This window comes from Clarias gariepinus, chromosome 12 (assembly GCF_024256425.1).
Source record: "Clarias gariepinus isolate MV-2021 ecotype Netherlands chromosome 12, CGAR_prim_01v2, whole genome shotgun sequence".
NCBI lineage: Eukaryota > Metazoa > Chordata > Actinopteri > Siluriformes > Clariidae > Clarias > Clarias gariepinus.
Genome location: NC_071111.1, coordinates 6,053,808 through 6,069,375, shown reverse-complemented (window position 1 = coordinate 6,069,375; position 15,568 = coordinate 6,053,808). Strand labels below are relative to the sequence as shown.

Sequence of the window (15,568 nt, the reverse complement as noted above, 5' to 3'; positions counted from 1 at the left end):
GAATGACGCGAGACTTGACTCATTGCTGAGAATCGTTCAATACTGTTTTCTGTATATAACATCCGAAGGTTTTGCGATGCTTTGCGCATGCAAGCCCAATAGAAAATGAACGAATCACTCTCCGAGACGACTCGTTCATCTGAGTCATGTTAAAGACTCGTTTAAAAAGAACGAATCGTTCATGAACGACCCATCACTAGACTCCCATAGACCCTATGCAGGGCAGTAGATTCAAATCTACTCAGACTAGAAGACTGATAAGAAGAACCGCTCAATTATGTTTCCTGTGTACTGCACTGCATAGCGTCTATGGGAGTCACATGACAAAAAAACAACTGATTCGGACTAAAAAAGGAACTCATTCTGTTTATTATAATATGTCCTTAGCTGCATTGTAATATTTTCATTACTGGAATTAAGCCAAAATTTGTAGACGTGCTATGATTTAGGTCTGAAACAAACCTCTTATATTTATGCATTAATTCAGAAAGATTTGGTCTTATACTGTACTGTACACCATTATTTATATATTCCACATCTTTATTACCTAATGCAGCTTCTGTTTACTAGAGCACATTAACTGCACAATGTTGCCCAGTTATAATGTACATTACTATAACACAATATACACCATAACTTTATTACCACATGTATATTCTGTTTGTATAACACATTGTACAGTATATATTTGTTGTAAATAGGCCACTTAGTGTATTTCATTGGCTCTGTACATGTACTTTGCACAATGACAGAAATGTTGAATCTAATCTAAGATATATATTCTATAATATAGAATGTACTGTAGATAGATACTTCATTGATCCAGAGGGACATTTCTAACATCCAGTAGCAAGGATAGTAACATAATAGATCATAAACATGTAGATGCAATTACAGGTTGTTAATCATTACATCTTGTACAGTGTGGTCAATAAAAAAATAAAAAAAAAACCTGGAAGACAACCATACTATACCAAGACAACAGAAATAACCAAGACAAAAAGAATATATATTTGCTGTACATAAAATATATGCAGGTCTGTAAAGAAAAAATCATATATAGTACAAGACAGACCAGTTTTCAGATGAAAACAAATAAAAACCTAATGTACTGTACACTCCTGTTATTTGCATATATGAGAGAGATCACACGTCACTTTATCTTAGACTAAATGTCTCTTTACTTTTTTGTTTTATATACATTTATTTATTATTACTCTTTCTATGCTATTCTGTTTTTTTTGTTTTTGTTACTATCTACTTTTTTTGTGTGTTTTTTACTATCTACTCCTGTTGTACTGTTATTTTCTTGTACCTTTTCAAGCTTTGGAAATACAGATGGTCATATTTGTCATGCCAATAATGCACCTTTGAATCTTGAATATATATAGACTAAATGCTTGCTGTCAACAAGAACTGTTTACTGTTTTTCATCTACCATCTCACGGACAATTTACTTGCACTACCTCAACTCATTATCACAGAGTATTGCATTGTGTCGTGTAGCAAGGATAGTAACATAATAGACCATAAGATAAAAAAAGATAAGATAAGATATCCTTTTATTTGCCCCACAGTGGGGAGATTTTATTGTTACAGCAGCAAAGAACAACGTGCAAATAGAAAGTAGAGACAGTACAGTGTATGAATACAGAAGAAAAAGTAAGACAATACAATAGTTACATTTTACACAGTTTCAAATTATATTATTGCACAGTTGCTATTGCACAAAAATGTAAGATATTGTAACGTTATATAAGAGTATACAACTCTTATTGTACAGTCTAATAGCAGCAGGGAGAGAAGACCTTCGATGTCGCTCGTTCAGAAACTTAGGAAGTAACACTCTGTCACTGAAGGAGCTGCTCAGAGATGTAACTGTTTCATACAGAGGGTGAGAGACATTCTCCGGCGATGAAGATAGCTTAGCTTAGCTTCCTCCTTTCTGTACATGGTCCAGGGGAATCCCCAGAACTGAGCTGACCTTCTTTATCAGTCAAACCTGCCCAGGCTTTTCCTGTCTTTCTGTTCCATAAACATGTAGTTGCAATTATTGATTGTTAATCAAGTACAGTGTAGTCAAATAAATAATAAAAACGTTGTAGTATGTAAGACAACCATACTACGACAGAAATAACTTATTATAAAAAGTGTATAATATATAAAAACTGCTTAAGTGTGTATGCATTTTTTTGGCTGACTCTGTGTGTGTATATATACACTGTATGTATAAAACAAGATATGTTTATTGGTTTTCATCTGTCGTTAATGAACAGTTTATTTGCACCACCCCGACTCATTATCACAGAGTATTGCATTGTGTCGTGTTGTTGCGCTTGTTTGCACATTATATATTTAAACTGTTAACCATCATGGAGAACACCTCACACCCCCTCCACAACATACTGGCAAACCACGGGGCACTTTCAGTAAGAGAACGCTTCAGCTCTGCTGTGACAGAGAACACTACAGGAAGTCTTTTCTACCAACTGCTGTTAGACTTTACAATAAATCGCTCTGTGCCAGGGGAGGGATCTCCTTCTCTGACATCACTATAGTGTACATAGAATTTATATTATTTGACACAATTTTTACCTCATTATAGCACCTTGATTATAAACAGTTATGTCTTTTTTTTTTTACTTTACCTTTTCCTCACTGCAATTCTTACTTATGGTCCAGTATAATGTGTGAACTGGCTGCTGTAACGATACGATTTCCCTTTGAGAAAATAAATATGACTATAAATATAAAATAATGCTGATAATAAATATGACTGGCAACAGTGAGTATGTTATGAAGTAGTGTACGTATGAAGGAGGATGAGTGATGGTGGAAGGACCATTCCAATCACATCCCCAGGCCCTGTAAAGAGGTGTTACATTCCACCACCTGGGAGCCAGAACAGAAAACATAAAAAGGCATCTATAGCCTAATAGCTATTCATTTCTTTGAACAGCTGTTCACTGTGTGTACTCACCCATTTTCTAATGATCTAAGTGAAGGCCTTCATCAGGTCTATGTGATATGTTGACTTAGAGTTTGTATTTACTGTTAAAAATGTACTGTTTGTTTTCACAGTTTATAATTCTTCATCATTTTTTAAATTGAAACAGCAAATTCAAACAAATGGGTATGCAACAAACAGATTAGAACAAACATAAAAAAGCCTGTTAAGCATTTGTACCTCGACACTATGCACTTCAATTGTAATGAAACATATTTATTTCATTAGCACTCTCACTATTGTTTTAATTTTATTAATTTATTGTATTTTAAAACATGTTCCTGTTTCTTATTTGTGGTACCTGCACAATAAAACAACAAAAAATTAAAAAGCACTTAGTCATGGCTAGTATGTCTTACTGATCTACTTGTGAAGGCAAAATGTGCTTTTCCTGCAAGTGAGAATTTCCAGATAGGTAGCTAATACAAATCTGCTATATATCTAGAGGTTCTCTTTCTTTTCTTTCTTTGTGTCCTGTTTCAGACGTGTACTCAGGCTTTGCTCCAGGAACCAGCTCCACATCCTCCTTCACCTTTTTACAGATAAAGTTTTTTACTGATAACGAATGAATCATTATGTTTGTTTATGAAACAATTAATTAATGTAAGGTGTATCCTACTTGTTTATGGACAGACTTTCTTGTGTGCTCACATAGTTTATTATTAGGAATTATTAGGGTCCAAGCACTATGACATCATAGTGTGTAAAGGGCCATCTTGTTCTTTAAAAAATATATAATTCTTTTTCATCATATGGAGCTTTTTGGAGATCTTAATATCTGGAGTTAAAATCGGCTGCCATTGGGATGCCTGAGCGGCTGGGCCCTAGGGATGTCACAGGGCCTTCACAGGAGCTTTTTCTGCATAGCTCATACACACTTGCATGTATGGATATAAACCCTTGTACACATTTAAATCTCATTGAGCTGTACAACTTCCACACTGTTTGTCATGGGCTCAACAAAACAGCAAGTCAGTTATTTTGGGTTGTTTGCCCAACGCACCCAATAGATTTTTGATATAATCCTCCTAAGTTATATATAATTATATAGATTAATATGGTGTCGTAATGGTATTGATATTTCCCCTTTAAATGTATTTGCCCACTGTGCCCACGGACTATTTGCTGTGTATCCTGTGCAGCGATGGAACAGGTGCTTGGGCCCGATCATCGCTGCTTTGCAACCATATTTTACTTTGCATTAAACAAAATAAGAAACTCTGACCTGTTTTGTTATTTAGCTGCTATAACATATCAAACAAATCAGAATTATGTGACACATTTTGTATTTGTGTATTCCTGTGTATTGTGTAGCTTGAGCTACTTTAGTAATTTTCCTAAATAAATACATAAAATATTTTTAATTAAAAAAGTATTTCTTTGTAATAATACACTGCATATAAACAAATCTAAACACCTTAAAGTAAACTTGTTGGTTATACAGTACGTATTAAAAATTATTTGATACCCAGTGCAAGTGCACTTCTATAGAAGAATCACTGCGGTTTGAAACACAGCCTGTAATTTCGTTTAGCAACTTGTTGGTGGCAGGTTTTCGACCTATTTTAGAGATATTATTTGATGTTTAATCAGATATTATTGTTATGCAGTTATTTTACATATATAGAGTATATATAGTTATAAACAGATATAATAATAATAATAATTATAATAAAAATACGGTCTTCGAATCGACCAATCACTGATCCGCATTGCTACCGATGACCAATCACTGATTCGAAGTGTTTGTCCCGCCCACTCAAACACTTCCTGGTTATTCGTTTCGTAAATATTTAAATAGTGTTAAAATGTATTATCACTACATTTTCCATACAGGAAATATGATATTATATCGTTAATTTTTTGGTTACAATATATACACACGTTGCGTCGTACCAAGCCCAGTGTAAGAGCACTTGGTCAGAAAAATACACTGCGGTTTGGAACACAGCCTGCAATTTCGGGATCTTGTTTTTTTGGCAGATTTTATATAAATTTTAGATATTTTATTTTACCTTAAAAATGCTTAACACAATTTCGATAATATATTATTATATATGAGCTGACAAATTATATTGTTTTGACAGAATCTACGGTTGTAAGGACAATGAAAAAAATCACTGTGGCAATGGTCTTCGAATTGACCAATCACTGATCAGCATTGTTTCCGATGACCAATCACTGATTAGAATGGTTTGTTCCGCCCACTTAAACACTTCCGGGTTCTTCGTTGTTGTTTTATTGTTGTTCGTAAATATTTAAATAGTGTTAAACCTTACAGTCATTACATACATGTTTATACAAAAAATATGGTACAAAATATATACCATACTATTTTAATAAGTAAGATGTTTATTATAAATAAATAAAAAACTGTGCAATGAATAAGCAAATCAGTGCTGGCTCCTGCGCCCTCTAGCGACTATATGAGAAATAGCGGTTAGCATTAGCGCTTTTCCCCCCGTGTGGAGTTCAGTGAGCAGCGCTGTTCCGGTGTACCTGTAGCCGGTGGCACAGCACTTTGCACTGGGGTGAGTGCGCGGCTCTTCAGCGAGCTTTCCGCGTCACGGAGTCCATCTTAACAGCCCTGTTCCTGCCTGGAGAAAACTATCGGCGTGCTGTCCGCGTGCACAGGTTAATAAGCTAATGCTAACTAGCCTGAGTGTTATGCTAACGTGGCTGATCCGCAGGATTTCCTCGGGTTTATGGGTTATAGTTCATATATATATGTCTAAATATTCACTATAAAGGGAAGAGAGACAACTCTCTTTTTGAAAATATGTTTTAATATGTCTAATGATTTATAAAACTAATAATAATCTGTTGGTGGTGTCTTTATCAGGTTAATATTCTTCACTTCCGGTTTGTATCCAAGCTTCCGGTTGGAGACATGGCTATGAGACAGACTCCTCTCACGTGCTCGGGTCACACCAGGCCGGTCGTGGACCTGGCCTTCAGTGGGATCACACCTTATGGATACTTCCTGATCAGTGCGTGTAAAGGTGGGTGTGAGTCTCCAGGAGTCTCCTCAGAGTCACTCAGCATCAAGTGCAGTCCTGTCTAATGTCTCAGGGACAGAATAGGAAGGGGTCATCTTTACTGTCATCGCATGGTCCAGGGAACTCAACAACGAAATGTAGCGGACCCAGCACACAGCCCTGTGGAACGCCAGTGTCCAGGTTTAGACACACTAACTTGATGTGTGATGGCTGTGATGGGGAAAAACAATAGACGAGAAGCATGTCACGTTTTCATGACGCAGAACACGTCTTAAAAAACAATAACAAAAGAAAACCATAAATAAACGTCAGCATTCGGACAAGCAAGTCGTCGCATCGTCTGCTTTAGTTCACGCTGAAATTAACATCTGGTTTAAACTTGTTTTTATATTACATCACATTACGAGGATGTTTGTTTTTCGTTTTGTTTTAACCCAAACAGTAGTGCGGACGTAGCATAGGTTACTACAAGATTTACTAATTAACACGAGGAAAAACAAAATGGATTTTGTGATTTAACGGGATTGTTTTGTGTGGCGATTCACACTGACACACAACTCCACACTGACTTTAAAATAAACGTATTACTGTTATTATTATTGTTATTCATCTAAGAAGGTAAAATCTTAGGCGCAGTTCCTCTGTAATCCTGCAGGTGGTGCACTCGTAGCTATTCACACGTTAGCCGGCAGCACAGCGTCCCGTGTGGAAGGAGCGACTTGTTTACAAAGTTTAAAACAAATTGGAACAAAATTGAAGAAGAAAAATATATAGTCAGCCAAAAAATGTATACATACTTCAGGAAAAAGTTTACTTACTTTACATACTTCAAAAAGTTTCAGTTACGCATCATGTATCGCCACATTTACTCCAGAATCGCTTCTTAACTAAAATATTACATTTTAAAAACGCAGCTGCAGATGACGCGATAGATACGCGCTGCTCAGGAGCAATGTACCTTTTTTTTTTTTTTTTTTTTTTTGAAGTAAAATGTTAAACGCTTGGTCTTTCAGTGAGAAAACAGATGTTATAAGGAACGGGATACATTTAATTACTCATGTTTAATTCAGTTGTGAACAAAGCTTAAGGTATAAAACTTTTCAAAAGAATTTGTTAAAAATTTTTAAAAAAAGTTAAGGTATGAAGTTGTCACAAAAACAATTTGAATGTAATTTTTTTTTAATCGTGATACTTACAAAAGCACAATATATCAAGTAACCATGACGTTAACATCCTGTCTCTGTTCTTTCCTCCCTCGCAGATGGCAAACCGATGCTGCGCCAGGGGGACACAGGGGACTGGATCGGGACGTTCCTGGGTCACAAAGGTGCTGTTTGGGGCGCCACCTTAAATAAAGAAGCCACGAAGGCGGCCACGGCGGCTGCGGATTTTACTGCGTAAGGAAAAACGCCACACTTCAAAAATGTCACTGCAACAAGTGTTTGTTTGTTTCGGGTGTTTTTATCAGATGTCGTGACGATGTCCCAGAATGCAATGCAACGAGTATGTTTTTCCCAGTTAGTTAGCGAGATACAAGATGACGGCTATCTTAACGTAAAAAGCTGAAGGTTAAGTACTAAAGCTTCGCTGCATCACTCATTTTTAACTTGGAGATGAGGCGAGGGGTTAATCCTGCTGCACTGTGGCATTGTGGGTAATTTATTGATGTGAAAACAGACAGATGAAGTATGTTTAAACTTATGAGGACGCAGCTATCAGCATGCACTTATTTTTACATCGTTGTTGCTCAGACTCGCCATCAGAACTCCTCTGGCACCGGACGTGACTTTCTTTTTTTAACAAAACTCTAAGCTTGTCTCACATTTTTTTCCGTTATAAGGTTTTGTTCCTTATCTGTCAGGACGTGTCCCGGGGCAGAATGGATTAATAGTGGTTTTTTTTTTTTTGTTGTTCACAGACATCAGGTCTGATTGTAGTAACCTTTTAATAAATTTAAACGTACTCTCATGCTGGCTCATGTAGCCATAAAGTGAAGCTCATGTGCATGTTGCTGACGCCCACAAAACACCATAAAAGGTAAAGTGCGCAGGGAGCCGGGACATTAAATGAGCAATCATGGTTTCTACACCAAGAAAATAATTTCAATATTTAAAATTCTTACAAACCTAAAGATTAAGCAAGATAACAAAGATAACGCCGAGTAGTGAGTAATATTAAAACAATACAAAGTGAAACATCATGATTTAGTACATTTAAAAACAAATGATGATTCAGCCTTACATCATGTAGGATAAGCGCTTCTGAATTAATAGGTCTTAAGTCGAGATTTTAATTCGGTTGGAGAATCGATGTTGCAGGTGAAATTCTCTCCCCGAAAATGGAGACGAGGAGCTAAGGGCTGTAGGGGGGGATGGGGGACAGGGGGTGTGACAAGGAGCCTTAATGAAAAGGAGCGAGAGGGCGTGTAGATCTGTACACTGGCGGACAAGCTCTGATGGGATGAATGATTAGTTTGATTCGTCTTAGTTAAGTACTTTGTTTATTTGCCGTGTTGTTGTTTTTGTTTTGTTTTTTGGTGCATCCTCTCCGCCCCAGTGCAGTAGAATGAGCTTGTGGTTTTTGATCGAAACTCCGAAGCGCTTCTAGAAGTCGGTGCAGATCAAATCACCTGCTAAATGCTGTAATTTTATTTTAAACAAGTGAAATTCTATAAACATGAGTAGGATACGCACAGTCTCAAAGAATTAATACCAAACACTCGCATGAAACATTTAGTTGTTCATTAAGCCTCAATAAATCGGGCCTGAATCTGTGAATTAGCGAAAAAATTCATTTAAACCGTTTCAGACATTAAGAAACTCAAATTGACAATCTTGCCCATGACTGTTATTGTTTTTGTTCTGTTTTCTGTTTATAGTTTCCTTGCTGTTTGAGTTCATGTACTGTTCATAAAAAAAAAAACCCAGAGCTATCTCATTAGAGAAAAGGAAAAAAATCCTGACGATCGTCTCCTCCTCACTAGGTGGCAGTAATGTACAGGAATGCAGAAGAAATGATGGTCTTTTAAAACAGGAGTATTCATGAGAATGAATGTGTCGCATATTTTTCTGTTCAGGAATTTCAGTTTTAGACAGAAGTTCACTTAAGTGTGACGCGGTCCTGAATCTCGAACTGATTTGACTAATCAAATCAGATAAGTTTAAATGATTTAGTCGTCACACAGGTCTGTGAGTGAAACGCATCATTATCAGGGTTATTGGTTCTAAGAGTGTTTTTTTTTTTCTGTATGTTTGCAGAAAGGTGTGGGACGCGGTCACGGGAGACGAGGTCCTTACCCTGGCCCACAAGCACATCGTCAAATCTGTTAACTTCACGCAGGTGAGAACACGTCAGAGCCGGGACATGTGATTTTATAGGAGAAATTTAATTTAAAGTTTGTTTTTATCAGGAGCCGCTTTTCCTTCAACCAGGTGAAAACACCCCGTGCCAGCTCATGTCTGGTGCGAATGTCCAGTGCAAATGCCCGTTCAGAGCCGATTCAGTAGCAAACCTCCGGAAACCTGGCTTTGTTTTTCCAATAAAGCAACATCATTACATCACTGTTCACGTCTCTACTTTCCCATCGATGTTGGCGCCATCAATGAGGCAAAAGAAATAGTAGCAGTGAGCACAATGAGAACAATGACCTTTTGTTCAACAACGGCTTTGTGAGCAGTTCTCCCGGCTTCATCATTAATAAAATAGCATTTAAGCTGCACGTCGAGTCCCTGATGTAAGAGGTTCTTTGTCCTGGGCCAGCCCAGATGTCGGTGCCGCCCTTTGGAATCGTTTTTTCTTTCTGATGGCTGGTGTCTAACCACAAAGCACTGGTTCAAAATTTCCCACCGTCTCCGAACTAGCTCTGGAATCGCCTCGGTAAAAAAAAGGGGGTAGTGTGAACACAATTGTTCGCACTAGGGAACCGTGCCCGAGTCCGCTGGAAGAGGTGAAGGATATGGCGTACTCGGGCACGGATCGAATCTCATAGGGAGGACAGTCGTACCAGAACATGGAAGTGGACACATCTTCCTGGCTTCCTCTTTAAACGAGGTCACCTGAGCCTGCTGCATCACCGGCTTTCTGTTGTGTATTCGTGTCAATAGGGTGTAAAACTCAGTCAGTAGAGCTGTAGCTATCGAATATCTTAGTAATCGAGTATTCTACCAAAAATGTAATCGATTCATCAAGGAATTCGGATAAACTGCATTGTAAAATATATATAAGAGAAACAAAGATTAATTGATTTTCTTTTTCAAAAAACTCTTTTGTTTAAATACATACAGCATTGTTTTAAAAATAAACATCGTTATTCACAATACAAGAAATAGCTTAAAGTTGACTGAGATGAATTAAGTGCATTACAGTGCAATACATTATTTTAAAGTCTTTTCTCAAATGCAAACACTAAAGGTATTTCAAATGACTTTAAGTATCAAAAAAAGTTGTGCAACTTAATTTACAGAACTAAAAGTTTCAAAATCTACAGCTGAAGCATAAACCTTAACTGACAATTTCTGGTGTTTTCGTTTTTATCGCCCCTTTCCATTTTGCAGCCCACAACAGAACGCTCCCTCGGATCAATACACAGCTAACTGTTTGTGTCTCCTTCGCTTTGTGGGTGACGTTAGCGCTTCTTCTTCGTCAGTGTTTAGTGTCGGCTAGCATCCGGAAGCACACTGTGTCACGCCAAACAAATAATTGCAAAAGTGCAAAAAACATAACGCAAGCTTTTAAAATTACTTAAAAGAAGTAAGAAAAGTATTTCTACCGGAACAAGATTTAAAAAACATATTCTGCAAGGCAAAACCAGAAAAACTCTTACAATTTCTGTCTAAAGTACACACAAAGAACCAAATGTAAAACCTTGTTCTTCTGACCAAGACCATGTTATTATGTGATCTATTATTATTATATCCTTTTAACTTTCTCACTACTCTCTTAACCGCTTACATTTTCATAACATAATAAATCAGCTTAATATTTGATGTGAATCTTGCCATGAAATAGCCTGAGAAGCTGATATGGCAATAAATCCAAACAAACAAACTTAAAAGAAGCTTTGAGGCAGAATATTTTGCCTCGATAATTTTTTGTAATCGAATTACTCGAGGAATCGTTTTAGTCCTATCTGTCAGACTTGCAAACGAATCCGACTTGCGAACGAGCTCCTGAAACAGAACTTGTTCACTATAATATTGGGAAGTGGGGAGGGAACCGTTCCTGGGCACAGTACTAATCAGTGTGAAAACGCAGGTACAAACATTCATTGACGCAAACAAATCCCAGAAGTAGCTCACGTGTATTGTACGGAAAATATACACTGCAGTGCACCAGATACCAGTATTTACAATAATATACACTATTTTCAGTGTGTAAGTGAAAGTATAAAATGTCTAAGGTCAAAAAAAAATTTTTGGTGGTGTTTGTTTTTTCCCTTGCTATATTTATTTATTTATTTTTTCCCTGTGACATGACAGATGAAAGTGTGAAACTTTCCTACGTCCCTCCGTCCTCGTAAAGTCTTTCTAACCAGGAAGGCATTCAAATTCTGTATTTGCATTTGTTTTTGTTTACAGTGATGAACAGCGGTCCTCTAACAGCACTGGTTTTATACAAGTATTAATAACAATAACAATCCTGTGTGGTGATGTGATTTCTCATCCTCAAGTGGAGTTTAACCAGGTGTAAAGCTTGAGGAAATCTCCTCCTGTGTGATTGATGCAAACTGGAACAGCGAACGTTTCTGTATAGTCACATGATTGTAAACCTGTGTGTTTTTTTTTATATGTGAACAGGACAGTAACTGCCTTTTGACCGGAGGAAATGATAAAGTGCTGCGTATTTATGACCTCAACAAGCCCGAAGCAGGTATGGACAATAACCAGGCAGATTTCTAATACACACACAGAGAGAGAGAGATGTGAAGATGTTCTGCGTTTGTGTTTGTGTAGAGCCGCAGGAGATCTCGGGCCACACCTCCGCCATCAAGAAGGCGCTGTGGTGTAACGACGACCAGCAGATCCTCTCAGCCGCAGATGATAAAACCATACGGTAATCTCTCACGTCCGTCACGTCTGCACGTGTTCAGAGTCTATATCGGAGCGAGTGATGGAGATGTTCTTTTTTTCTCGTTTAGGCTGTGGGACAGGGCCACGGGAGAGTTGGTGAAGACGCTGTCGTTCGAGGCGTCCGTGGGCAGCATGGAGTACGTCCCCGACGGAGAGATCCTCGTCATCACCTACGGGAGGACCATCGCCTTCTACAACGCTCACTCGTAAATACAAGCGACAAATTCTCCTTCCTCTTGTTTTAATAAACAAGTCCTAAACATGGCGGATGATCATATCGTTACGTTCCACCATATCTTTTCCCTACTTGTCCGCAGTTTGGAACTGATCAAGACGGTGGACGCTCCGGCCTCCATTCACTCCGCCTCCCTGCATCCCGACAAAGACTTCTTCGTGGCAGGAGGAGACGACTTCAAACTCTACAAATACGACTACACCACCAAAGAGGAAATGGGTAAAAAGATCTTGTAGGAAAATGTTTACTTCCTTTAGCGTCTTGGGAGATGTTTAGTGGCAGTGCTGGATCAAACGGTTGATTCATTATCAGAAGGTTGGTGGTTCAATAAAGCTTGATTTTTCTCTCGTCACAGAGTCGTATAAGGGTCACTTCGGGCCTGTGCACTGTGTGCGCTTCAGTCCTGACGGAGAGCTGTACGCCAGCGGCTCTGAGGACGGGACGCTGCGCCTGTGGCAGACCGCTGTAGGGAAAACCTACGGACTGTGGAAGTGTGTGCTGCCCGGTGAGTCCATTTCACACACACCGTAGTAATGTCTCTCACCCGGGTCTCACACCGGAATATCTCAAAAACAAGAGAGAAAAAAACACACCAAGCTAGCGGCTTCACATGTCATTTTGACTCTAGAAGGTTATTAGTAAGCAAGAAAACAAGCCACAAACATTTTGTGTTTTAGTTAGCAAAAGAAGCGAAGAAGAAAAAAGAAATGATTAGCAGTACTTTTTTACCTTTTGATTTGATATGTTTTTGCACTTTTACTTTTTCTTTTTCACCTCAAAAAAAAATAACAAATGTTTTTTTATCACTTCTTCACGACTCTGACGTTTCTATTCTTTCCACACCACAAGGTGGCACCGAGTAACATCCTAATATGTGTAAACCTTCTTTTTTTTATATGTATGTATATAGATGTGTGTGTGTGTTTGTGTATATATGCACAGAACACAGCGCCCTCCACAATTATTGGCACCCCTGGTTAAGATGTGTTTTTTAGCTTCTAATAAATTTTTATTTAAACAATCTAGAACCACAACTCAAGAAAAGAGAAATTCAACCTTTAAGTACGATTATGCATTGGAAGAAAATCCCACATTAAGAAATATAATATTTTTTATTATGAAATCATGTGTGCCACAATTATTGGTACCCCTGGTGTTAAAACTTTGTACAACACAACACTTAATCTCCTCCTATAACATTTCACAAGTTTGGAGAATACAGATCAAGGGATCTTCGACCATTCCTCTTCGCATAGTCTTTCTAGATCATCCAGATAGTCCTGGGTCCTCTCTCATGCTCTCTCCTCTCCAGCTCACCCCACTGGTTTTCAGTTGGGTTGAGGTCTGAGGACTGAGAGGAGCTTGATTTTTAAGTCTGCTGAACCATGTATGTGTAGATTTCACCACACGCTTTAGGTGATTATCCTGCTGAAAGACCCAATGACGAGCCATCTTCAGCTGTCTGACAGAGACCATGAGGTTGAGATTTAAAATGTCCTGGTATTTCAAAGAGTTCATGATGCCGTTCTCCAGGGCCCATATTAGAGCTTTTTAGAATTCTCTCAGAGAGCTCCTATCACAGCCTAAAAAGTCCTAGCTGAGAGTCCTAAACTTAAAGTAATTTGGGAAACGTCTCAACTTTGAGGAAGGCAACAACAAAAACCGTAGTGAGGAGGCGTGGTCGACCCCGTTGCTAGGGATGACGCAGCAATTCAAAGAATGTGATTCGTTTATAAAAAATGACCTCTGACCTCTGTAAAGGTCTTAAAATGCGCTTTTTGTGAAAAATTTATATAGGATAATAAAATAGATTTGAATTGTGATCGGAATTGTTGGGGTGCCAATAATTGTGGAACAGGTGATTTTTATTAAAAAGAAAATAACTGAATGAACTGAATAACTTAAGTGAATTTAGGAAGAACAAAAAAAGATTCCATATTTCTATATTTTTTTTTTTATCCATGGCGCCCCCTGGTGGTGTGTCACCCTTAAAGTACTCAAATATCTCCAGAACTGACCCTGCTATCTCGTCAGTGGTTATAGAGATCAGTATGTTTTTATATTTTGTGTAAATTTTATATATAGATGTGCACACTATCACCATAAAAAGGAGAGTTATTTCAAAATGTTGTTTTATTAGCCTGCACTAATCAAACTCGGGTTAAGTAGTGTCTAACACGCACATTATTAACACCTGGAAGGAGAGGGCTAAACTTTGTATCGCATACCGTAGAAATGCCTGGATATTGTAATGGGATATTTTCGCTCACGTCATGTCTCTCTAATCTAAAATCTCTTGCGCCCGTGTCCGACAGAGGAGCTGTCCTCAGAGAACTCGGACGCTCTGTACTGCCCTCCGGCTGAGATCAAGGCCTGAGGTACGGAGACGGCATGAAGAGCGAGCGGCGAGGAGAAGAGAGGAGCGGTCCAGGACAGGCCCAGATCAGATCCCCTGCAGAGTGCTGTGCCACCTCAATCTCCATCACCCAGGAAACGGGAAATCTAAAGAAAGAAAAAAACCAACAACAAATGGCCCGCGGAGGAGGGGGGAGGGGGAACCCGGCGGCGCGTCACGCTACACCACCCACACCACGCACCAGGAGGCAGTAGTAGAGCTGGGGGTGCTCACGTTCTGACTCCCAGCTGCCTGCTCTCTCTCTGATGCTGTTCAACATCATCCGGCTCCTCCAACGCGCTGCCATCTCACACACACACACACACACACACACATTTTCCTTTCATTATCCTAACCTTCTTTTGTTTTTGTTTTTCCAAGAATTTGTAAAATGTGTGCTTTTAATCAAACAAACAAAAAAAGGGGATGCACAGTGTTTCTATTGAGTTTATTGGTCTCAGTGAAGGTGATCCTGAGGAACAAGTGTTACGTCTGATGTAATCCACAGTGGTGACTTGGTGTATTATAATCGCCCGGTGACAACGTCAGTGCTTGGGTGTTATTTGAAACGTAAACCTGACTTTAAAAGAAAAAAAAAAGTGACTTAAGTTCTTAACTGTTTTTTTTTTTTTGTTTGTTTTTTGTTTTGTTTTTTTTCCCTTTACAACGTGACAGCTGTAATGTGTGCTCAATAAAGAGTTAATGAGAAACCGTTTAGAAAATGTGTCGACGTGCTTCTTTTCATATCTGTCTCAAGGGGGACATAAAGCACTGATGGGAAAATAATCAGTGATAAAGTGACAGTGGTAAAAGTTTTTATTATCATAGGAGATCCTGGTGTTTTATTCCTCTTACATCATTTTT

The 15,568-nt window shown here is 38.5% G+C and overlaps 1 protein-coding gene across 1 annotated transcript; it reads left to right on the top strand.

Annotated features, from left to right (window-relative positions):
- Positions 1–5,431: 5,431 nt before the first annotated feature.
- strap (serine/threonine kinase receptor associated protein) lies at positions 5,432–15,435 on the top strand. Its single transcript, XM_053508140.1, has 10 exons — positions 5,432–5,641; positions 5,850–6,009; positions 7,268–7,403; positions 9,264–9,345; positions 11,802–11,874; positions 11,958–12,057; positions 12,143–12,280; positions 12,392–12,528; positions 12,665–12,814; positions 14,625–15,435. Exons 2-10 carry the CDS (start codon positions 5,898–5,900, stop codon positions 14,684–14,686), a joined length of 990 nt encoding a protein of 329 aa, XP_053364115.1. The 5' UTR covers positions 5,432–5,641; positions 5,850–5,897; the 3' UTR covers positions 14,687–15,435.
- The last annotated feature ends 133 nt before the right edge of the window (positions 15,436–15,568 follow it).